Genomic DNA, 24,911 nt, shown 5'->3' with positions numbered 1-24,911 from the left:
CGCCCGCCGCACCGGCTGCAACATGTGCGCACAGCTTGGACAGCGGGACACTTGCCACAGAAGCCACAGCATACAACTGGCTGTCCATTCAATTCTCTCTCCTTGTAGGTGCATGACAGCTCGTTTGCGTTTCAGAGGGCCTGTTCAATGTTCATCAAGCTCGTCATCCTACGTATAGTGTGCTAGCTGTGAATGCACGCGACTCTTTCAAATAGGATGTTCGGATTAATATCGAAACGGTAACAACCAAGAAAGCTCGAGGGCGCGGCCAGGCCGATCGAGTTGCGTGCGCACCAACCCAAAACGACCCAGGCACCCAGCGGCCAGCACGACATGGTCGTCGTCGCCGCCGCCGCCGCCGTGCACGTCGAACATCTCGATCGAGCACTGTGCGGGCGCGCGCGCGCGCGTCCATGGCCGCGGCCGCACGCCACACGCCGCGCGCGGCACGCCCGCGCGCCACCCTCCGTAGCCACATGTGCCTCGGCCCGGGGGGCCCTAATGGCTATCGAACATGGCCGGGTAATCTCCGGTCGTCACGCGGGGGTGGTTTGGAGATTAGCGAGCGATTCGTGCTGCTTCACCAACACACCGAAGCAACTCGTTCCCGACGAGACAAGCGACAGCGTTATTCTAGGCCCGGGGACATAAGAAAGCACACAGATGTAGGGGTGGAAACAATGCGAGCTCTAGCGAATTCTGGCTGGGCGCACACGTCGGTTGTGTGTACGTGCGGGGTTGGTGTTCGCTTGTGTCTGCATGGGTTGTTCCGTGGGGGATTCGATCGTGCCCCGTTCGTGCTTGTTCCATTCGAAATGCAGCTACGGAAACGAGGAGCGGCGGCCGGAGGCCCACTCGACAGGCACGCATAAACCTGCTACTCCTATGTGCACTGCGTGCTTGGCTGCTGGTTGTTCTATGGGGATTATACATCCAAATCACCAACATCGATCACAAAAGGCCCCTAATCTTCATCATTAGAAAATTGCGTGTAGAAGGAACAAGCTGCCGTGGGTGCTCAAGCTGCATTTTCTGACCACGTCGTTGTCAACGGGCATACAGAGTTCAGTACCTTAAAAAAAATAATGGCCGCGTGCTATATTTATAGTCCGTGAGAGTTAGCATCCGCACAACTTACCCTAATTTCAACCGCAGAAAATTTCAAATGTATGGATAGGATAAGGGAGAATGCATAAACAAAAGTACAGACGCAGGGATGCGTTGGTGCCGTGGTGCCTTTCTGTCCTCAAACATAGTTGTCTTGTTTTTTTTTTGTTTGAAAGACCAGACGAGTGGAATTATTTGACAAGTGTTTTTCTTTTTCTTTGGCGCCAGACGATTTCTCTTATTTGACTTGCCGGTCGGTTTTGTGTATAGTTGTACCTGTGGAGCACTAGTTAAAAGCTTAGAGTAGCGTTGGTTGGTGACCGACCTGACAACTAGATCAATCAGATACCTCACCGGGATTATATTCCCTAGTTTACTACGCGAGAATAGTGAGGAGTCCATGGCACCTGTCCTCTCACCGGCAGCACGGGCTTTCTTTTTCAAAAAAGAAAGTCTTCTCCCGTGAGGCTAAATTGATGCCTAGATCGATGAGACGGCGCAAGGTTTTCTAGTGACTAACTACAGTATCATAGCTCCTGTATCCCGTATCCCGTATCCCATCGATGCAGACAGACAGCAGGCGGCAAGCAAGTTTCCTTAACTAAACAAAATTCCTTGCCCCCCAAAAAAAAGAAACTAAAGTCCTGCAATTCTTCAGAGAGAGTGGCATACAAAGTCACAGGGGCTAGTGACGGTTGCGGCATCCGTTCGAGTTCTTTGTTTTCTTGACCACCGACAGGAATGCAACACCGACTGACGGATACACAGGAGCACCGGCCTAACTCCCGTCATCGACATCGTAGCGTCATTCAGAGATTCCGGAGGACGAACAGGGAGCAAAACGTTAGGAAGGCCGGTTGGCCGGGGGCATCTCACTATGTATCCGATCGCGTACGCTCTTTCCTGATGGGCTTCGGGAAAGGCACCGGCCAGAGGAGTGGTGGAGGAGCGTGCATATTCCCCGTCGCCCGCACGAGAAGGACAAGGTCTCGGGATCGCAGCCGGGCCTACGGAGTAGGCGAATGTAGCATTTGACCGCCCGCGGATGGAGCGCACGGGCGGATTGCCCTCGAAAGCAGCGGCATGGAGCTCAGGTATCCTGGATCCGGCTCTTGACCACGGAACTCTGGCGGTTGTATCTTTGCGCTCCGGACAGGTCGACCCTGTTCTGGCTGCGGTCAGCGGACCGGAACGCCGTGGTGGTTTGGCGGCATTGCCGGCAGGACGCATGGATTCGAGGACGGCGAGCACGCACAGGGCGTGTTGCTTCACGGACAAGCGGCGCGTCGTACCAGCCAGGCTGCTATGGCTAGCTAGCTCCGTTGCAGTTTTTTCGTTTTCTTTTTTGAGGGGAATCACCAAACTTTGTTGATTGAATTGATGAATTGCAAACGCCTTCAGGCGGTGACCGCTGCTGTTTTATTTAGGCCAGAGTCCTATATGACACTGTTGGGCTGTTTCTGCTCGTTTCCGAACTATGAGAAGGCTTCCGGCCCAGTGAAAATTCCACGGGTTCAGGAAGACTGGAATTGGCGGGCTGCCGGAGAAGCAGTTCGATCGTTACCCTTGGCCCAGTAAGAAAGGCCCGTTGAGAGCTGCACCACTTCGGTGGCTAGATCCTAAATGGCCGCCGATGGGTAAACCTCGGAATGCGAACTTGGCGATCGGCCCAACCCAGCTGCTGGCGACCCGGGGCAATACGCATACGAATCAGCGGAGCACTAGAAAGGCGCGCCGCTTAGCCGCGCAAGGGTTAGTATTCATATCATCGGATTATTGTTGGTATAAATTTTAGTTCATACACGTAGTAATAATTATTGTATATATAGGTGTTATGGTTTGCAGGCTGCTATACATATTTTGAACTCTCTATTATCATGACGCTACTACTAAAATAGGATATTATTTTTCTATGGAAATGGAACTATTTTTTATATTTTATATTTTTTGTTATAGTATTTATTATTATTATTATTATTATTTATTTTAAGAGTTTTTTGTGTAGCAAAGCTTAAAGTTTTGAAATTTTGAACAATTTTTGTATTCAAAACTTTTTGAGGTAAAGATATTTCGGTGTCCGAATTGTAGGTAGAATGGGTCCTACGTAGATATTTATGCGGATGGATTGTAAAAGTACTTTGAATTTAAATTTTACAATATAATAAAGCTGTAGATTTTTTAATTCCGAGCAACTTTTGTACTGAACACTTTTTAATTTGAAGATGTTATGGTGTCCATATTTTAGTTACGACGGATCACATGCAAATATTTGCGCAAATGAATTTCGAAAGTATTTAAAATTTTAAAATTTGCTCTATAATGAAGTTGTAGTTTTTGAATTTTGAACAATTTTTGATTTCACGTGTTTTGGTATTTAAATTGTACATATAATGTTGCTCGTGTTAAGTAACGGATGGAACGAGTTGTGGTTTGATTTAATTAAAATTCGAGAGTTTTGTTAAAAATATTCCTGAGTGAGGATCAGGATGGAGGGTTGATTTTATGAAAAATTTAAGATTTTATTTGCAAATTGCTCTGAGAGAGGAGGTCAAGTTGCGGGTTGATTTTTATCTAAAATCTGAGGATTTATTTACAAAATAACCGGAACTCGTAACGTCTGGACCGTTAGCCTGTAACGTGGCCACGCCGGCTATCCTCTTTTGGTGCATGAATCCTTTATAGAGATTGGAATTCAGCATTCTGTGTAGTTGTATACTAGCTACAACAATACGGCGTCAAACGTCACGGCTCGAGTAGTTGCAGCCATCGAGGTCGAGCGACGTCGCAGGGTAAGGCTGTGTTCGAAAGTTTTCCTCGAGACAAGGTCGAGGCTTGATCCGCATCTGCCGCGGCGCCAAGCATATTCCACCGGAATCGGGTCGCCCCCACACCCATTTTAACCGAGGGGCCGGCCAGCATGTGCGTGGGTATGGATTGGAGAGAAGAAATCAGCTTTCCCTCAGACCTGCCGCTGCCTGCCACTATCCATGGTCGAATGCAGCAGCTCTGCTCCACTCCGGTCCGGTGCATGGATTTTGTTCCGCGGCGACGAGGAACTCCGGGACTCCGTAGTAAACAAATGGCGAGCAGGACTGAGGTCTCGCCGGCCGGCCACAGCAGCCCGAGCCCCGTGCAGTGATCCGTCGCCTGAAACGTCTCGAGGATAAGATACTTTACACGCTCCGGTCTGGTTCGTGTGTTCCTGCGACGTGCGCAGCGGCGTCTCTCCCCAGGTCGGACGGGATCACGGGACAGGCATCGCGCGTGCGCACGGCAATCCTGACCCGATGGCGATGCTCATCCAGGCTCTCAATTTCGTGAGCCTGGGGCCAGGATCGCTGCCTGGTCGCAGGGCCGCAGGCTGCCTGGCTCAGGACCGCATCCAAAACCTAGCCCCGATCGCCCGCAGTTTTCAGCAGTGGAAGGCCTAACAGTAACAGAGGCATCATGCTTGGATTCAGACATGAATACGGTAGTCGTTTGACAATGCCGTGGGAATATGGGAACGCGTGGTCACGACCTCGAAGTTGAGGTATGGATGATAGAACCCACTTGGATAGAAGCAAAGGATCCGAGTACATTACAGAGCTGAACGCTCCGGGTCTGAAACTCCTGCACAGCAAAGCACAGATGGCGGACGCACAATCAGACAAGCTCACCGACGAAGAACCCCTTTAACTCCCCTCACTCACGGAAGCAGGACTGACGACACGACGGAAGACTTAAAAACACGGACATGGACACACCATCACCGCAGATCGATCACACACGACTTTATTCTAGCAACATGGTAGCAGGAGACCACAGGTGGCTGGCTGGCTGATCTCTCCAACTCCAGATCATGGTGATGACCAATGCAGCCCCGGCACAGCGCATTTCTGCAGACGCAGGCAACAACAGCATGTCATTAATCTTCAATTGACGTAATATTAGAGAAAAATAATAATAGAGGACGGAGTAAGTAGATAAGCTATCAGTATCTACCGACAATCACTTTATGAAGCTTCTAGTGCGGGTGGGTAAGGTGTGCTAATTTCTCTACTCCGGAATCAAAGATTTTTCAGGAAAAAAAGAAAAGCAGTGGCAGCAGCAAGCGAAGCGTGTCACCGTGTGACGCGACACTTACACCAGGGGACGATCTTCCAGCGCTGGTTGTCGCCCTCGCACCACTTCCAGAGCACGATGTTGGTGCCGTCGCGCACCCCGCCGTGGTCCTTGTCGCCGTGGAAGGCGTCGAAGTTGAGGTAGATGTTGTTCACCATGCGGATGCAGCGGAAGCCGTGCCCGACGTCGCGGCTCTCCGTCCACAGCACCGACTCGTCCTGGTAGTTGGGGTTGTACGGCACCAGCTTCACCTGCAAAGCGCCCAAAAATCACTCCTTGGTTTCTCAGTCCGAATAGAATACAATGCGATGCGATCGAAGAAATGCAGGACAATGAACGACGACGGATGTCAAGTTACCTGGTGGCCCTCGCCCTGGGAGTGCTTGATGGCCTCGCCAGTGACCCTGTTGACGAGCGCGAAGGCCGGGTAGCCCTCCTCGTCCTTGATGCTGTTGCTGTGGCGCATGTCCTTGACCCAGTGCTGGAACTCGTCGCGCGGGTTGGTGGGCGCCAGGCACACGGCGCCGTTGCGGACGGTGACGCTGAACCCCTCGTCGGCCTTGCAGTAGATGCGGACGGTGGGCTCGCCGTGGCCGTAGCCGCCGCCGCCGCGGGGCGCGTTGGCGGCGCTGCCGCCGGCGTAGGCCTCGTCGCCCCACGGCAGGATCTTCCAGCTCTGGTTGTCGCCCTTGGCCCACTCCCAGAGCACGACGGCGGTGCCGTCGTGCACGCCGCCGTGGTCCTTGTCGCCGTGCAAGGCGTCGAAGTTGAGGCGGATGTTGTTCACCATGCGGATGCAGCGGAAGCCCTTGCCCACGTCGCCGCTCTCCGTCCACAGCACGGACTCATCCTGGTACTCCGGGTTGAACGGCACAAGCTTCACCTGAAATCAGAGGCACACCGCTCAGGCTTCCGATCTCCATAAAGAAACAACTAGAAATCAAATCAAGCAGGAAAACAATAGGAAACCAAGATCGGAGAGGAAAAAAAGGTACCGGGTGGGACTGGCCGAGGGAGTGCTTGATGGCGAGCCCCGTGGCCTTGTTGACGAGGGCGAAGGCCGGGTTGCCCTCCTCGTCCTTGACCTGGGCGCTGAAGCGCATGTCCTTGTACCAGTGCTGGTGCTCGTCGCGTGGGTTGGCGGGGGCGAGCACCACGTTGCCGTCGCGGACGGTGAGGCAGTAGCCCTCATCGGCCTTGCAGAAGATCTTGAAGGTGGGCTGGTGCGCGCCGCCGCCGTGGGCCGGGGGGTGCGCCGGCGGGTTCTGGCCGTGGTGGCCGTGGTGCCCGAAGCCGAACATCTTGCGCTCTTCGCTCGTCGGGGGGTTTTGGGAGGGTTGGGTCGCTCGCTTGTTCGGGGACAGGAGAATGGAGGATTTGCGACGGGGCGATGAGAAGCTGTGCTCCCTGGGGGTCCCATTTATAGATGAAATGGAGGGCGTGTGCAGATTTTACTGCGGAGGGTGAAAAAGAATCCGAGGTAACTCTGGTTAGCGAGAGAAATGTGAACGTTTGGTGTGCTAGTGGGGGACGTGCGAATGCCCTGTTAGTATGATGGGTGGGGCCCAGGAGGACCGTGCGACTGCCACCATGGATGACTCGTGGCCCTGGCTGGGGAACCTTCTGGATCCAAACCGCGGGATTTTGTTCGGTCTGGGTGATTAGCACCGGTGTTTACTGGGTGATGTGACCCCCTTCTGGAGTTAACAAGTGACGTTCGCATTTGACTCGCTTCGGGTGAAGTAAAGCACTCCACCGGCCAAACAGAATTTAACCCGTTCGAAAAGTGGAGACGAGACGAAACGGCCGTCTTTTGCACCACCGTTACTAGCCGGAACCAACAGAAGATTTTGTAATCGAGCAGGCGTATTACGGTCACTCTCTGGTCACGTTGGAGACCGAGGCGCGCCGAGCGCGCGCGCACGGTCACGTTGTGTCACTGAGCAGTGGCCCCAGCTCCCGACGCGTCTATGGAAACGGAGCCGCCCGCCGGGCGAAGCGCGTCCCGAAGACCCCCGCGGGGGGCGGCCGGCCGTGTCAGCAGTGTGGCATGGCAGGGTCGCCAACGTGGTGCCGTGGGCTCTTCGCCACGTGCCCACACATGTGTTAGCGGCAAACATAAACAAAAGCGCGGGGGGGACTATGAGGAGAGGTAGGTGGATTTGGTTTGGTATCTCCGCGCCTCCTCTAAACAAATCCCTCCGTAGGACGACAATGATGCGTGCAAGCTGGTCACTGATCTGTGTCTGATGCGTGCGCCCGACGCCGCATGATTCTGCTTCGCACATGATCGCTCGTGACGACGTGATCGCACGGTTCCCGTCCCCGGTTCCCGTCCCGTCCGACAAGCGTCCTCAGCCACGGTAGCCCTGCCTTTCCCATTTTCACTCGCTCTCGGCTCGCCTTTTTTCTCGAGAGAAGGTTTGATTCCGCAGCCAGTGTTTCACATCCGACCTGGACCGATCGCCGCACCTGGCGTCCATGCCGCGGCCGGCGCCGAGGCCGGCGGTAAAAAAAAAAAACGGTGGTGAGTGGATAAGACCGCAGTGAGATTCTCACACCCACGCGGCCACGCGGCATGTCCGTCGAGCCCAGAACGTTCGTACGACGCGCCCATGCGGCCTCGCTTTTTTAACCCCTTCTCTGCGACTCCTCCCCCACGCGCTGCCGCGCCGTTTCTGACCGGAGCGTGATGAATGATCGCTTGATCCCCTCGTCCACGGCTCCACGTCATCGCCCCCGCTTTTGTTTGGCACACCTACTGCCGTTCGCGAAGACAGCAGAGCAAACACCATGAGTGTCTCTCCTCCCGACCTCTAACTAGCAATATGATTATCTTATATTTTCGAAGCGATTAAAGAATTGTTTGTTTCCTTCAGAAAGACCCCAAAAATGATTTGCATCGCCACCACACTTGAAAGCCGTGGTACGTGTTCGGCCGATGTTGGAGTCGGGACGCACCAGGTATCGCCGTGTCAGGCTGCCAGTGCGAACAGAGCATGGGGGCGGCCGGACGTGTCATGCATCCGGCCCGGGATTCACCGAAAGCTCGAGCTACTTCTCGCTCACAGGCCAAGTCCAACAGCTTAATCCTCAAATGAAGAAAAATAATCAATCCAAACGCTTCTTCTTTTTTCCTTTGATAAGGAGTCCAAATGTTTCTTTGGTCTTCACTTGTACGAGTATTACCGCTGCAGTTTCAATTACTGGAATTATGGTTGCTCCGTACGTCATGCACTCATGCTTCAGTGGAGTTGGTGGGTAGGTAGCTTTTGTCCCGTAACCTGTAAACGAGACATGAATGACCTGGCAACTTTGCAGCTGCCGTACGAATTATGTGGTCCTGCGCTCCTGCGTCCGGCTCGTGACTCGGGGGATCCGGACGAAGGGAAAACCTGAAAAGAACTTGGCTCCATCGTGGCTGTACTGATCACGATTCTTTCACCACTCACTCGTCGCCTAGCCTTTCTGCCTCCGGTTGCATAGCTAGGCCGTGATTTACTGGAAAGTTCAAGTTCATACCCCGATAACCAGTACCCTTGTCCGCATCTTGCTCTATAAACCCATGCTAAGAAAACACGGAAGGGAGATTTTTTTTTTTTTTTGAGTGTGTGGAAGGAAGATGAATGCCCAGATAAGTACGCTCATTTCATGATTTTTCGGCCTTCTGGGGTTTTGAGTTCCCTGATGGATTCATAGCTGGGCTTTGCGTCTTCGGGACTACTGAAACTAACTGTGGGCTTTGACGGCCCACAAAGGCACTTTATAGGTACGAGGCCCAATACAAGTCGCTTGCGATGCCCATGAAAGCAAAAGACAAAGTGGGCCTGCCAGTTTAGCCGAATTTGTGTGTGGTGGTGGGGATGCAGACAGTTTTCAATCCCAAGATCAGCCCTGGAATGGAACCAACAAAAATAAAAGTGAAATGTCTGTCCATGTACACACGTCTTGACATTTGTTTGTCAAAAGAAAAAGGAGCCCAACAAAAGCCCGTTTTGTTCATATCGACCTCTGTCTCTCTCTTTTCCAAGTACTGCGGCGTCGTCCACTGAGAGATCAACAGATGTTACACTTCTTCAATTCAGATGACCCAATAGGTTATCAACCACATTCTCCAAATCATATGACGTCAGGACCATATCCTTTCCCCGGGGCTCGTTACCGTCACGTGCTTTGCTTTCACCCTATTTTATCCCCTGCCAACCGTATCCCCGCTCTCTTTTCCCAGCTAGAAGCCAAACCCTACCCGCTAAACAAACCCATGAATTCACCGTCACAAAAGGCGCGGCCACTACTACTCTCGACCCTGACAACACCCGAACTGAAAAAAGGCAACAAGAACAATCATGAAGCAGATAAGTTCAGCGCCACGGGATAACATATCAAATGCACAAGCCAGTGACCAGAGCCTGAAGCCAGCGTCAGAGCGGTTCACCTTTCGACCCGCAGTTTCCTCGCTCGTCTACGTCCATTCCATCTGACCCCCTACCATTCCGGGGCCAGGAAAGGATCGCGGTGCGTGCGCTGGACCAATTCCAGCGGCGCCCGGAAGAGCCTCACGGCAGCGGTGCCCGCCTCGTCACCCTGACAGCTCCCCAACTGTTAAATACAGAGCGGCCCGCACCTGGTCTCGATGGGAATGCTTGGCTCCTGATTGGGGGACGAATGGCAGGTTACAGGTGGACGACATCAGGTGTGTTCTTTTAATCGCTAGCATACGGTGACGACGGCCGCACTCCAGTGGATTGGAGGTGCGTGAGAGACGGGTAGTCGTCCGGGCCATGCGAGCATCCTGCTGCCGAAACGGGAAAGCAGCGAGGTGCTGGAGCAAGGAATATACTCTGAATCTACCGTGCAGAAATCAGAAATGGTTAGTAAACTACGCTGCCAACTCTTTTATCTTTGGCAGGTTCAAAAAAACTCTTTTAACTTTGTTCTTTTCGGGAGGTTCCAGGGGTTTCGGGATTCTTACCGCCACTTCCCTCCCCTTTCCAAAGCTTATCTGCATGGGAGATAAAAAGCACGAGCTGGAATGGCTATTGTTAACTCCGGTTAATTAGGACGTCGAATCAGAGGTTAATTTACTAGTACCACCTCCTCAGTTGCGTGCGCGGCAGGGTAAGGATTTGCTTGTGGATAATGAGCATCTTCGTTCGTGTGGCTGCTTACACCATTAAACTATGGCAGTTAAAAACTACTGACCACCAGTAGTAGATCTGCCAAACCAAGATGGTTGAGGAATGCTTCCGGGTTCATCGCATACGTGTTCATTTTTTTTTCTCTCCAGCGACTTCGTCAGAGGCTGTTACTACTGGCACTACCATTTTTTTTATTTTTCCTGGTCACAAGTTTTACCATTCAAAAGCAGAATTGTAATACTAGCAGGAACCAAGGGCGGAGTCGGAATGGTTTTGCAGCCCGGGCTAAAATAAGCGGGCAAGTGTTAGATTGAAAAATGGACCGGATGCTAATATTTTTAGATTTAAATACTACATGATGTACAAGGGAGCACCTAGGATGGACCCGTGATGCAGCACGCCCAGCACGGTCCCTGGCTCCGCCCCTGGTAGGAACTAATAGAGCCGTAAAAGAAATTCGACACGTCCATCTCAAATCCAACCAACCAAGCTTTTTAACACCTGCGTATGAAGTCCAATGATTTGACTCTTCAAACCGAGATGCGCCTATCATTATCTTGATCCCTGGCTGACAGAGAATCTCCTCCAGTAATTTCCTTCAGCTCTCCTACTCCTGGCTCCTAGCTCCAGCGGCCCTGCAGAGACGGTAGACCCCACCCAGAGCCGCCAAACGGAGTCCCAGTTTTGTTCTTGTTCGGCGACGCCGACGTCCCGGGAGTTCTTGATGTGCGAGAAATATTCCGATGCTTACAGTGACCGGGCGAGATTCTGCATGCACGGGCAGGCAGGCCCCTTTCGCCCATCTGAAGAAAGGTTTTTGAGCCGGGAAAAGAGGCTCTCATCCGCCACCTGACCCGAAAACTACTTGCCATCCGCAACTTGCCTGCTTTGGCCCAATTATTAAGTATCCGGCCTCCATCATTTCTCTCTTTTCCTCCCCTTGCTTCCTTTTCTTTTCTTACCCTCGTTCTGAATGGACTATTATCTTCTCGGAGCAGGTGTTATAAGTAGCTAGCTGTGTGGTTATTCTTTTTCGCTTTCTGTTTGAGTGACACCTGTGTGCTTGCTTTAGTTATCCGTGATGTAATCCTGAAAATGCCGTTATGTATAAGCACGATATAACCATTTTTCTCTAAGGAATTAAGCATGGCATAATTAAATGATGGATCCCATGGAAGGATTGCGTTTTGATCAAATGTTTTACACATAGGTATATGAGCAAATAAAGCCGGTTGGATACCAACATTTTTCTCCTGTTCTTGACTTCCAGTGCGTCGGTCTCAAGGCCTTATCAAGCCCTAGCTAGCTAGCTTTCTAGAAGCAGTACTAAGCTTGAGTACATAGTACCAGTATACTATGTACAGAAGAAAGAACAAAATGTTTACACACCACACACCCAATCAACTACGTACGGTGTCCCTAGTCCACAGTACTACTGCTGGACCCTACAAGTACAATCCCTTTACCTGTATATTAACCATTGCTTTATATATCTTCGCCCTATATTTGGTTCCATAGGGCCCAATGTTCAAATCACAATCTAGTGCTCAAGAATAATAGCTTTCCGTGGAGACCAATCTGTCAGTTCATCCCCATGTTAGAATGGAGCAGCATGTGGTGGCCCAGGGACCCCTGCAGCCCGTTGCCGATTTGGAACGTTGCACCGAAGCAGGAGCCGTTCGGTTTCTTGGCCGCGGATGCCGCGCCGGCACTCGTACTAGTCTCTGATGACCTCCTGCGCTTGCCAGCGGCGGTGCCGTCGCCCGCGGCCGACGTCGAGGCAGACGAATCCATCTGCCCGGGCATGATGTTGCCATTGTTGGCCAGCAGCTGGCTCGTGACGGGGTGGCCGAGGAGAGTGGCGCCGCCGTACTGGTGGTGGTGGTGCTGGTCGAGCCGCGCCATGTCCGGGACGCCGCCGTCCTCGAAGAAGTGCGCCAGCGAGGGATCGTTGAAGAGCTCGGTGAGGGACGGGACCCTGGGCATCCTCTGCGCGCCGGACGACGACGCGGCGTGCAGCGCCGGGTACGCCACCTGCTGCACGAGCATGGCGGCGCTCGGCACGGCGTAGGGGCGGTTCTCGTCGAAGCCGCACGGCTCGTCCTGCTCGTGGTCGGAGAGCGGCGGCACCGCCATCGGCGACGCGTGGCTGGTCTTCTTGTAGATCCGGCACAGCACCCAGTCATCCAGCTGCACCACGCGCAGACGATCGATCGCACAGATCATTAGAGAGATAAAAAAAGGATCGAGAGATTAAAATAGCTAATGCTACACAGATCGGGGGCAGATGAATCAATCATCAACACGTAGGCATCGCGGCTATCATTGTCGGATCAATTGACTTGGGGCAACCATGCCAAGTATGCCTAAAGAACAATTCTTTAAGAACGCATCATATATTAAATAAAAGAAGCTCTTGCGTCCATTTGCAAGCCACAAACCGATGCGATAAAAAAAATATTGACGTGCCACGAACCCGCATCAGAAACATCGCCAGAAAAAAGATCAGGGTGCAAAGTAGTGCATGCGCAAGCAGGGCAAAGTATGCAAGTAGCCACCATGATACTGACTTCATGTGGAGACATACTACATGGCAGAAAGCAAGCTAGCTAGCTAGGGTCTCATCATTTCTTCTTTGAATTTCACCTATTTTTCCATACATATGCAAATCAAAAGCTAGCTAGCTATGGAGAGTGTGGTGGTGATTAGCTACGTACCCTCATGGAGGTGTTGCGGAACTTCATGGGGCGGTAGGTGTGGGCGGCGTGGGCGTCGGCGGCGAGGCGGTACTCGTGCATGATCCAGTTGGTCTTGGTGCCCTTGGGCGGGCGGCCCTTGTAGAAGACGAGCGCCTTCTTGACGCCGACGCTCTCGCCGGTGGCGCTGCTGTGGATGGGCTTGTCCGTGCCGGTGGCCTTCCAGTAGCCCGAGCCCGCCGCGCGGTTCGGCCGGATTCCGTTCGGGTACTTGCGGTCGCGCGGGCTGAAGAAGTACCACTCCTTGTCCCCGTACGCCGCCCGGGCTGCAAGCACGCAGGAAAGCAAGCAAAATTATTAGTTCTCGATCGATTAATGAATTACTAGTCGTCCTACGGATCAGGTAGCGATCAGTGCGCAAGTCAAGATCTCTTCGGGTGCGTGCATGGATCGATCGATCGATCATGATATGATGTAAGTGCAGGAGGGGGAGAGGGTACGAACATGGCAGGTCCCATGGATCGAACTTGTAGATGTCGACGTCGGCGATGATGTCGACGGGGCACCCCGCGTTGGCGGCGCGGTTGCGGAGGTAGTGGAGGATCAGCTCCTCGTCCGTCGGGTGGAACCGGAAGCCGGGCGGCAGCATCGCCGGGTTCGCCATGATCATTGGCACCTGCTCGACCGAGCGCGCGCGCGAGCGAGCGAGGCGATCGCCCCCCTATAAAACCCTAGCTGCTGCCAGCCTCGACTGCTGATTAACCTCCCAAGTTAAGCTTCCGCTAATTAACTACGAGCTGGTGAGGGAGTAATGGCTAAACTAAAGCTCGCGCGCCCTCGTGGAGGAAGAGAGGGAGAAGCTTAGCTAGAGCTAGGAGAAATGGAGGACTGGAATTTTTGGGGACGGGAGGGGAGGGCCTGCTTATAAGCACGCGGGCTCTTGTCCGCTTGCGTGCGTGACGCCGCCTGGCCCCGGCCACCCCCCCCCCCCCCCCCACAACCCCCGGGGGCGGATCCGTGAGCCGCCGAGACCCGAGCGGCAGGCAGAGACGAGCGGGGCGGGGGAAGAAGCAAGCAATGGCAGCCCGGGTCGTGCTGCGTCGTGTGGCTATCGATGGATCGCTACTCCTCCACCGCGCGCGAGCGCACGTCCGGCGTGATGGCACCGGGGATTGGTGGGCGGGTGGGCCCCGTGACAGGAGCCGCTGGAACTCGGCCGCGCCGGCACGTGGTGGCGCTGGCGGCCGGCGCTTCCAGTCCGGCGAGCGACTGGGGCCGGGGGTTCCTTGGCAGATCCCATCGGCCAGCGGAATCTCCACCCCACCCGCCCATCCGTGTGGCCTGCGGCAGCGGGAAAAGACGCACCAAACTAAATTTAATTACTCGGTTTATTGAAACAAATAGTGTGGTGGCAACTTGATGGTTTCAAAATTCATTTTCGTGTATCCAGTTCATCGGTAATATAGATTGACAAATAAGACCAAAGGATGATGCTGATATAAAAAAAGGGTCCAAAGTACGAACACGCATGGAGCGTGCATGTTGACGGATATGCAGGTCTAGTCGTGAGGCCCAGATCATAAATTTTGCTTGGCCAGGGGGGATACAGCGCGCAAACAAGGATGCTACGGCAAGAGCTCTTTGTTGGAGCTTTTTCGGCAACAAAGGGGCAACAGGGACAAAATTGAAGGTGCAGATTAATCTGGCAGAACAGAGAAACAGCGGCACCATTTGCAGCCGTAGCATGCCTTCACCTTTATCACCTGCTGAGGTCATGCTTCGTGCTACTGCTCCCTCCATCCTAAATTAAAATTCATTTTAGCTTTTTTTTACATAGTTTTTACTTATATAGATATAATATACATCTAGATGTATAATAAAATATATATATTCAGAAAAGTTAAAACAATTATTTATCATTTTCGGTCACAGCATCAAAAGGCTACGTGTGAACTCGGTTGCTTGTCCTCTTGCTCGTCGAATAACCACTCGACATATCCAATATCATTTTATTGACTCTTGATTCTTGACTGAATTGATTGGTTCCAGTGACCTGACATGCAAGGTCTTTGTCAATCGAAAGGCCAGAATCCCAGGTGCAGCACCCGCTTATCCCCTGAGAGAGAGGAGAAGAGCAATTACTCATGTGGCGGCTTCATGTGGACACTTCAGTCCTCCACGTGTTAAGAAAGAATCCAATGGATATCACGGACTATTTCGCCACTAAAATTCAAATGAGGTGTGTTCTATCGTAGCCGTGTAGACTGTAGAGTTAGATTTCCGGCCACTAAATTTCAAATGAGGCTACGCTACGTATGTATGTACTAGGTAGTAGGTATACGTACGATTGCTAAGGGGGTGTAGCTGTGTGTGGTTGTACGTTTGAATGTCCTGGCCACACATACTTAATTTTCGTTCTAAAATGCTAGTACAACGCTGTGTTCCTCGGAGTACATAAGCCATTGTAGAATTTTGCAAGTCAAATTTCAGTTTTGATTATTAAGTGTAAAAGAAGTTATCTAGACTCACAGAAACTTTGATGTTATATAGTCCGTGATGAAAAATGCGTTCGACAATATAGTCAATAATTATCTTCGGTGATGCAATGATTTTTATTTGAAACCGCATATTCTCGTATAAATCCAGAATTATTGCAGTTTCACATTTGGGAACCATATAGTATCCTAAACGACTTATACATTTTAAACCGTGATGGCTATTTTTCCCAGCTCCAAAAGCCACTGGCTGCCAGATCGCCATAACGGTACGGTCTCAGAGTTTAAAAAAAAATCAAGCAGACACGTGTAGTAGCTTGCTCACCACACCACAGCACCAAACACTACACACCTGCGCAAAATAAACTAACCGTGAGAATTACAAGTCTGCTGCTGCCAATAAGCGAAGTGGTTAGGAAAAAGCTAATCTTTATCCCGAACTAACACGCGCGATGGAGACCCCGGCCCGGTCGATCCATCTGCCCCCTGGCCTCTCGCGGTGGAGAAGCACCGGGGCCCCACCGCCCGCATGCTTCAGGCAAACCCGTGGCCTGGTGGCGTGGTTATCTCGCCGGCGACGAGCGAGGATCGGTAGATTTCCGCCGATCCGCGGACGGAATTAGCAGCTGGGTATTCGCGTGGCTGGCTTAAGTTTAGGGGCGTGGTTATCCTGATGGTAATCTTAGCGGACGTGGCCGGGTCGCATCTGTCTGTCTCTCTGTCAGCCCGTGTCGCTGCCGGTGCTAGACTGCTACTACTATTAGCAGCTATTCAGTCCAGTGGCACGATCAGATTCAGGACGCCCAGGCTCAATCATGCGTTCAGCACCAGGGGCCGGTGAGCGAGAGGGGCCTAAAAATGGCAGGGCGCCGCCCCGCGCCGGGGTCACGCGTCGCGGCCGCCAGCGCGCGGCGGCGTAACAGCGACGTCGCGCGGCGGGTTCGTTCCGAGCGGATCGACGGGCGGGGCGGGCGGAGGACGTCGCCGTCGGGCGAAATAGAAAGGAATTCCATATCGAGTAACTTTGCGGTCGTCGTCGCGCGGTTCGCCTCGTCGCTGTTGAGGCACATGTCGACCAGCCAGCGCGAGCGCGCGAGTCCATCACGCTGGCGCGGGCGGTGACGGCATACCGCCTTCGCCCGGCGCAGGAGATGGAGATCGCGCCGCGTCCGTCGTCTTCGTCCCCGGCGTCGCGAGCGCTCCGACCGGCTACGTGCCGCGCCGCCCGATCGATTACAGCACGGGAGGTCTGGGATAGGTGAAAATGCTTTTTTTTTCGCAGTTAGTAATTTGTGCAAGTAAATTACGCGAACACGGTGTGGCGTGAAACGTGAAGCAGAGCAGGTACACGTAGAAAGAGTGAAAGACGCGTGAGGGCGACGCGTATCTACCGAGTTCTCGCTAGCTCCTGCCACCTCTCCCGAACAAGGCCGCCATTATCGTCATCGTTTTCTTTCTTGATAGAGAGGGGCAGAGAGAGCCACCATGTGCTAAAACGGTCGTTTCCCATAAGCGCAGCGATGAGACCAGTCTGATGATTGCCGTTTCGACAAGACCCGATTGGACTGATCAGTGTTATCTCGACTGTCAGCCCGGAACATTTAGCTTATTAGATAATCTCAGGGAGAATCATGGGCTATGCTTGAAAGGACATCGCTGTCCAAGTGTGAATGTGTGATCGCTATTTCTTTGGATGGTGGTGGGCCTGCGATATCTGGGCTAGGTATGCGAATATCGTTGATAGCTTATATATACTCGCTGAATGAGGAGATAGGAAAAAATATATAGTTTATATTCGGATCGAGCTTGGCTCGACCTTCTATAACAAGCTCAAGCTTGCCCTACTTACTGGCGACGAGTTCGCCTGGTGAGGTTCTGGCTCCTATTTTCTCTGAAGATAAACATGAACTCAGATGGTCAACCCTCATGCGGTCATGCTGCTCTTCTGTCGAATAGACTCGTGCTCTTTCTCTCCTCGCTTTTTCCTACTGCTAAAACTAACACTGGAGACTAATACAAGGTCAAAACTGCGAGTTGAAACTTGGAAGCCACTGCATATTTCTCCAATTCCTTTTTTATCGAAGTCAATGCGATAAGTACTGCTGCTCTTAGTAGTTCTACATCGAAAAATATTATTCAGAGGAATTCAGCATCTAAAAACAGTTAACAGCTGCAGAGCTGCACGCCCCAGATTATTTCACGCGATCCGTGATTTCCCGGGCCTCGGGTGCGTATTTCAGGAAGGAACTAGAAAGGCCCGCGGCTTTGCCGCGTGGAGTCTGTATCCCGCACCGCATCGTAGTATTATATTTGATGCGGACTTTAGTTTATTTATTGAAGTAGTTGTTGTATACAAGTAAACGTAAAAAATTAAGCAACGTAGTTAAGATAAATCCATCGTTTTGTTACTTTCATATAAGTGTCATAGTCTGCCCGCTGTTGCATTTGGTATATAATTTGAGCATTCTATTGTTGTGACGCTATTATTTAAGTAGTATATTATTTTGGGTATCGAAATGGAGGTATGGCATTTATTGCTGCATTTATTATGGTAAAAGAAAGGGTAAAATAATTTATTAGGGAGGGTGGAGCACAATTAGTTGGATATTTAATGTATTTGCAAAATCGTGAGGCAATTAATAGACGTGATGTTTTTTAAGAAACTAGTGGTTATAATAAAATATGCAGCGTTATTGTGAAGGTTGCATGTGAAGCTATAGAAGGATGATAGTATAATATTATATTTTTAGCAAAATAAGATATTATGCTGAACGAATTAGGAAAATATTTTGAATTTATAATTTTATTATGTAGAAAAACTTTAGGTTTTAAAATTTTGAGCAATTTTTGTATTCGAATTTTTTTAGAAGCGTTTTGAATTTAAAATTTTACTATATAGTAAAGATGTAGATTTTAAAATTCTAAGAAAATTTTATTTTTTATTTGAAGATGTTTTGGTGTCCAAATTTTAGATACAACGGGTCGTATGTAAGTATTTGTGCAAACGAATTGCGAAAGCGTTTTAAATTTTAAAATTTTTTCTATAATAAAGTTGTAGTTTTTGAATTTTAGATCAAGTTTTATGTTGAATAACTTTTGATTTCAACACGTTTTGGTGTTCAAATTGTACGTATAATGGTGCTCGTATAGAAATAACGAATGTAACGGGTTGTGGTTTGATTTAATTGAAATGGCGAGGGTTTTTCTAAAACCTTTGCTAAGAGAGGATCAAGATGGCAAGTTGATTCAATAAAAACTCAAGGTTTTATTTGCAAGCTTTCCTAAATCTGGAAGGTTAGACTTCGGATTGATTTTGAAAGAAGTTGAATTACCGGCTGGACTGCGGGTTGATTTTTATAGAAGTAGAGGATTTTTTGCAAAGTGACCGGGTATCGTAAGATCCGGATGTCCGCCCTGCCGATCGGATGGCCGGGATTTGGGCGCGACGTGGCCACGCTGCCCGGGTCTCTTCAAGGTCGGACTTGGGCCGGGCCTTTGGAGCAGGACGAGTTGCAGTACAAGACAGGCAGAAAAGCTCTCTGGTGGGTGGGGATGGGGACGTGCGTGCGTCGCATACGCATGGTTCGTGGCTCCTGTGCAGCCGTGCAGCCTGTGCAGTAGCTTCGAGCCTTTTGAACAGGACAGTTTGCTGGAGCGTGCAAACTGTAAAGCCAAGCGCGATCGCTTGCTCGATGCACACAGAAGTCCTCCCGTGATTATCCGGAGCTCCACCACCAGCCAGCCGCAGCCGGTATTCCCACACGTGCGCGCAAACCTTGCTGAGATGACCGGCCGGCCGGCCGGCGTATCCGACGGGACAATCCCTGCGGCGTACGGCCGCACGCCTCTCCCCCCCCCCCGGGGGGGGGGGTGGTGGTGGGGGATCGAGTCAGAAAGAGCGCGCCGGGGTCAGGCGTACGCGATGGAGTACTCTGATGCGGGCGAGAGCGACGTCAAATGCGGGGAAATTTCAAAGGAACCGAGGCAAACACGCGACCACCGGGCCGGACGCCAGACTTTCAGCTGGAACTGGATCGGAACGCAGAACGAGCCGGACGCCAGACTTTCAGCTGGAACAGGATCGGAACGCAGAACGAGCGAGTAAAGTTTAGCCCGTTTGTAATTTAATTTTATTTAATGCTTTTAAATGGTAAAATTCTCATGCTAAAGTCTAGCATTCCAGAACTAAACATCCTCTGAGTGCTTGTGGGAGACGAATGATTCTTGTGTATTGGTTGGAAACCAGGCCGGTCACTTTGCTTTTATTTTTAGGAGAAGTTCAATTTACACACTTGAAATATCACAAAATTTCGATTTTCAATTTTTAACTATAAAATTAGATAACATGGGCCATCAGACTGTTGAAACCGAACAATTTAGCCCTTTTAGTTATATCTATTGTTACTCTCCTTTTAGTTATTCGAATCATTTTTTTCATATTTCTAGTATTATTTGTTTGTAGTTATACTTATTATTTTTTAATAAATAAGATACAGATAGAGTAAAAATAGATAGATTATATTTTTAGAAAAAATTTTGTATTGGTTTCATTTTTTTGATTTAAAATGAATTAATTTCATTTTTATATATAACTTTAATTTTTATTTTTTTAAAAAATACAAACCACCTTTGAAACCACCGAAGGATCAAATCTGTCCAGTTTTGATAATTGGATATCTTTTATTATCCGGTTTTACAGTTGAAGATTGAAAATCGAATTTTTGCGATAGTTCAAAAGTGTAAACTAGATTTTTTTTCTTTATTTTTCCAATGGAGTGCTTGACCGGATCGACCACTTCCCCCGCGCGAAAATGTGAGGCACTTGAGCGTGGAAAATGCGCACTTGTGCCTCCACCCAGCAAAGTGTGGGTCGTCGGGTCGTCGTGGATGGATGCATGGGTCTCGTAATCTTGTTCGGTGCTGCAAGCTTTTGACTACTGGCACTGGCTTCATGTGCTGGAAGTGTTGTTGCCCTCAACAAAAAGATGGCGATAGCATCACCACCGCACCCCTCCTAGAGTTTTCAGGTCGTGATCTGGATAACTGGAACATCCGGGTGGCCTACAGTTGCTTTCTTGGCTTTAGGTAAAAATTTGATTGATGGGTTTGGACTTTACTCTCGATCATTCATAGAATAATATCCGATTTTTTTTGTTGAAGGTATCTAACAGAGGTAACCGATCATAGAATAATGTCCGATTTTTTTTTTTTGCTGAAGGTATCTATCAGAGGTAACCTTGACAAAAACCAGCATATGCATGTATCGCCGACGACAGGCAGGTGTGTGGTATCTAAATGGCGTGTCTTGTGTATGCCACAACAAGCGACATATATCTGTCCCAAATGAGACATCGATAGGCTCCTGCAGGTAAGTAATAGTCTTGCATAGACGTATTCGGAAATCGGAACCGTGCGCTGTCTGAAAACAGAAAGGAGGAAGCACCACTTGAACACGAACGCGGCAGCAGAGCCAGTGAAAATCGAGCCTAATAAATTAAAAGGATCAGCATCTCCAACACCGATAAAAAGTAAAGAGATCGATCGGAAAGGAAAAGGAGTGCCGGCCAGATAGAGGAATAGTACTGGAACATCTACACGCACGACAGCAACGTGGTGCTTATCCTCAACGACGAGACCAGCTAGCTACATGCAATCCATCGAACCCGCGCGCGTTACCGACGTGCCAGCGTTACGTCATCATGCACGGCGGGGCCCGCCCCGGACGTCCTCCCGCGCGCAGGCCCCGCGCCTGCGTGCCAGGTAGCCCCACCCGGATAAAAAAGAAGAGGCCCCCCTACCAATTCGTTGCGTTGAAGCATCGGCTGCGTACGTGCAGGCCACGGGAGGAGGGGCGGCGCGCGCGCGCGCGCTGTGCTGCGTCGCTTGGAGGGCCGGCCGGCCGGGCGCCGGCGCCGGGGCGGGCACGCGCCCCGGGTCCGCGTCCACCACGGAGGCCTTCGTCTCGTCAAACGCGAGGCGAATCCGATTGGTTGCAAAATATCTCGCGTGCCGTGCGGGTCCTGGGCGCCAGGTGTGTCCGCGCTGGCTGGCCGGTACGCACGCGCGCGGAGGATGCGGGGGCTGAGTAGCACCGTGCACTACTGCTGCTGCTGGTGTGATCTGATGCCGGCTCACTGATTGGGAGCGGAGCACGTGAGCCGCCGAACCTTCTGACCCTCGCGGGTGCGGGAACACGGTTCGATCAGAAAGAACTTTCGGATTGAAAACGCGAACGGTGCGGGTCCTTGTGAGAAGGAGCTGCAAAGCGCGAAACGCACGCGCAGATTGATGCCGTCATCTTTCCGGCCGTGCGCAGGCAGCAGCAGCGCCAAACAAGCACCCGTCGGTCCGTCACGGTGGCCGCCCGTGAATAAATGTTTCTTAGTTGCACTTGCACGGTGTGATTGCGCCTGCCGACGAATCGTCACGAGACAGCAAAGCGAACGCGGGGAAACATGCTCGGGCACTGTAGAAACTAAACACGGTCTCTCTCTTTCTGTCTCTCGCTTTCTCTGATAAGGTCTTCTTCCTCTCTCTCTCTCTCTCTCTCTTTGAAGCAAAATTGTCTTCCTCCTTGCTTTATCCTGAGAACACGCGGCCCAGTTAAACTCGGCCCACCATAGTCACTGTTCCTGGTCGCAACGACTCTCGGCCCATATGGAATAGCGTAATTGATGGGCCAAAAAAGCCTCAGCTCAGATCCCCCCGCCCTCACCCGGCCCAGGTCTTATCGCTCGGAGACTCTGATGCTGTGGTGAATCACGGAAAGCTCTGCCCATGACACATTTATACGCAGCTTGACAGGACAGGCCATTCGTCTAGTATTGTCTTCGAGACAGATTCGGAGTTTCGGACAGCTCCTGATATCAGCTCTTCCTACCTGTCCTAATATTCGACCTGGTTAGATTTCAGAACAGCCCATGCTTTTCGTCAGATCTTCTTGTCAATTGGTAAAGCAAACTAGGCAAGCAGCAAGCAGCATCCTGTGACACACCTCACTTCACTTGGGTGTTCGCCAAGCAGCTTTGCTGGCCCGACAGGCTGGAGCTATGATGAGGATAGCCGTAGGACCTACTGCTCCCTATCATGCTCGAGCTCGACCGCTCACCCTCCCTGGTCGCCGACGCCAAACTGGATCTTGCCAACCGTACCATGAAAACCACCCCAACTGAAAGCTCAGCTCAGCTTAGGTTAGCTCTAACCATGCGTGTCTCATCTAAGCTATCCGGAAGTCTAGCCCTCCTAATCATCCTTCATGTTATAGAAGTTTGTTGGTGAGTGGTGACAGGTCTATCTGCTGCTGGTACAGATCACTCCGTGATTGCACGCTGACAAGTTGACCGAAAAGGTCGCAGCTTTTCATCTGGCGAGGGCTTTGCTGGGATTCGCATGCATGCCGGCGGCCAGGAGCCCAGGACTGGGGGAGAGCGAGAGCACCTGAGCGGCGTTGATGAGGAGTACGACGCTGCCGCTCGACTGCTCGCTCGCTCGCCGATCAGTGGCAGTGAGCACTGAGCCGCAGCGCGCTGTGCGGAGGAGGTTGGGGTAGCAAGACCACCGCCGCGGTGTGGGCGGCCGGACTTGCAAGGATCAGGCAGTAATCGCTTGGCATGCCCTGCCAAGGACAAGGCCCCAAATCTCATTGGCGCCGCGCTGCGTGGGTACGGGGAGTGTGACGTCCGCGCCGGACAAAAGGTATCCGATGGCCATCTAGCGCATCCGTGTATCTTGCTCTCGTCCCCTCTGCATCTACCTCTGTTCCGTCACGGGAAACGACTGTTTTACCGTGCCTGAACCACGAACGGACGAGAAGGCTTAGTCGGATATGCTGGGATGGCAAGTGAAAGCGGTGGTGCGAATTCGTTGCCAAACGAACTTAATTGTTTGATGAAGCAGTCACAGTTATCTGTGAAACTATAGCTCCTGCACTGATCATGTGAAACGGATTTCACCTAGTTTGTCAGAGCTGGAGGAAAACTCAGCATGCCAATGAACAACTGATCCTGGACTTGTGAGTTCTTTACCCGGAGGCAGCGGTCTCGTAAAGAGGAGGTTGTTGCTGCTTGGGAATTCAGGCCGTCTAAAGGTTGGTGGCCGGAGTATAATTTGGCGACCAACCAAATCTAGGCCACCGCAACTAACGGACGCCGGACAAAACAAATTCGGAGCCCGAGTGCCCTGACTTGGTGCAACTCCGCCATCTCCATACCAACCAAGTGCAGCATCCGGCTCGATGCCGACGGGTGGTGGAGGGTGGCCACATGACACGCCTCGAAACACGACGGCTCCGACGGTGGCTGGACTCTGGAGAGTGGAGGCAATGCTTGGGGCCTTGGGCTGGAGCTGGACACGGCGCGAGATGATCGGCCGGATCGGCAGCCCACGCCTCCGCTCTGGAAAAAAGTTACCACCTTTGGGAGGATTTCCTTCCAAAGATGGAAAAGAAGCGGAGGACACAGAAAAAGTGATTGGCGGGGGGGGGGGGGGTGTGGCGGGGCTGGACGCTACGCGCTAGTACACGCGACCGGAGATCTCGACAGGCGGACAAGACAGCGAGACGGCACGGTGGTTTTTGCGGGGTTTCGAAGGGATCACGGGGAGCGGAGTGGAGCGGACAGTGGAGTGGAGCGGCCGGCGTGGGGGCGGCAGATGAGCAGAGTACAGAGGCGACGGCGACGCCCGCGCGCATCTCTCATCGAATGGAAAGGGGAAAAAAAGGGGCTCCCGTTCCCTCGCTGTCCCCGAGTTCCTTTGGTTTCACGTATGCGTTATTTTTCTGTAGCGGCGATGCTAGTGGTGCCGGCCGGACAGACACCGGGAGCGGCGCCGGTGTGGCCCGGTCCTGGCATCGGCATGGCGAGTCCTCCGCACCGAGCGCCGCGCTGGCGCGACGGAATGATGCCATCCTATGGACTTCATATAGGTCGCCATGACGATGCTATCATTGCTGATGAGAGATGCGTGTGGCCGCATACAACAGATGCATCATAGCCTCGTAGGCGCAGCCGCTTTGAACTGTTTATTTGCTTAAACTGGCTCGCCTCTCTCTCATAGCCAAACCAATGCGCCCCACGGACAAAGGTGAGTGCACGCGGTTACGCGCGACTTGAGGGTGGATCAGCGCTTGGAATTTTAAAGGAAGGTTTGAAAATTGAAACTTGTCATTTTGAGAAGGGTATATATGAGTCCACAACAAATGGAAAATTCAAAAATCTATAAAGGGTAGAGCATCAAGTTAAACCGAGAACGGAACCCCTAACCTCCACCCATCCCTTGAAAATTATGTTACGTATATTGCAAATTTGGAGATTTTTATTTTCACGAATAAAGACGAAACATTGCCTAATATAAAATTGATGTATTAGTGTTAG

At 51.5% G+C, this 24,911-nt stretch overlaps 2 protein-coding genes across 2 annotated transcripts; both read right to left on the bottom strand.

Moving 5' to 3' along the window:
- Nucleotides 1-4,634: 4,634 nt before the first annotated feature.
- LOC112877395 (ricin B-like lectin R40C1) lies at nt 4,635-6,611 on the bottom strand. Its single transcript, XM_025941694.1, has 4 exons — nt 6,207-6,611; nt 5,570-6,094; nt 5,234-5,462; nt 4,635-4,985 (listed from the first exon to the last, which is right to left on the bottom strand). Coding segments are annotated over exons 1-4 (1,062 nt in total). The 5' UTR covers nt 6,513-6,611; the 3' UTR covers nt 4,635-4,983.
- Nucleotides 6,612-11,504: 4,893 nt separating this feature from the next.
- LOC112877943 (NAC domain-containing protein 10-like) lies at nt 11,505-14,017 on the bottom strand. The gene is made up of 3 exons (XM_025942318.1): nt 13,550-14,017; nt 13,067-13,371; nt 11,505-12,539 (listed from the first exon to the last, which is right to left on the bottom strand). The coding sequence occupies exons 1-3, from the start codon at nt 13,713-13,715 to the stop codon at nt 11,931-11,933; spliced, it is 1,080 nt and encodes a 359-aa protein (XP_025798103.1). The 5' UTR covers nt 13,716-14,017; the 3' UTR covers nt 11,505-11,930.
- Nucleotides 14,018-24,911: the final 10,894 nt, after the last annotated feature.

The sequence above is a fragment of the Panicum hallii genome, chromosome 9 (genome assembly GCF_002211085.1).
Source record: "Panicum hallii strain FIL2 chromosome 9, PHallii_v3.1, whole genome shotgun sequence".
Classification (NCBI taxonomy): Eukaryota; Viridiplantae; Streptophyta; class Magnoliopsida; order Poales; family Poaceae; genus Panicum; species Panicum hallii.
The sequence above is the reverse complement of the archived record's forward strand: the minus strand, read 5'-3'. Positions and strand labels throughout refer to the sequence as shown.

Excerpts from the sequence above, each read along its gene's own strand:
- LOC112877943 (XM_025942318.1), bottom strand. The coding sequence starts at position 13,715 with ATGATCATGGCGAACCCGGCGATGCTGCCGCCCGGCTTCCGGTTCCAC. Across the intron at positions 13,372-13,549 it reads CGATCCATGGGACCTGCCAT|CCCGGGCGGCGTACGGGGAC; the intron begins GTTCGTACCCTC and ends GCGTGCTTGCAG. Across the intron at positions 12,540-13,066 it reads TCCGCAACACCTCCATGAGG|CTGGATGACTGGGTGCTGTG; the intron begins GTACGTAGCTAA and ends CGCGTGGTGCAG.
- LOC112877395 (XM_025941694.1), bottom strand. The coding sequence starts at position 6,512 with ATGTTCGGCTTCGGGCACCACGGCCACCACGGCCAGAACCCGCCGGCG. Across the intron at positions 6,095-6,206 it reads CCCTCGGCCAGTCCCACCCG|GTGAAGCTTGTGCCGTTCAA; the intron begins GTACCTTTTTTT and ends CTCTGATTTCAG. Across the intron at positions 5,463-5,569 it reads CCCAGGGCGAGGGCCACCAG|GTGAAGCTGGTGCCGTACAA; the intron begins GTAACTTGACAT and ends GGCGCTTTGCAG.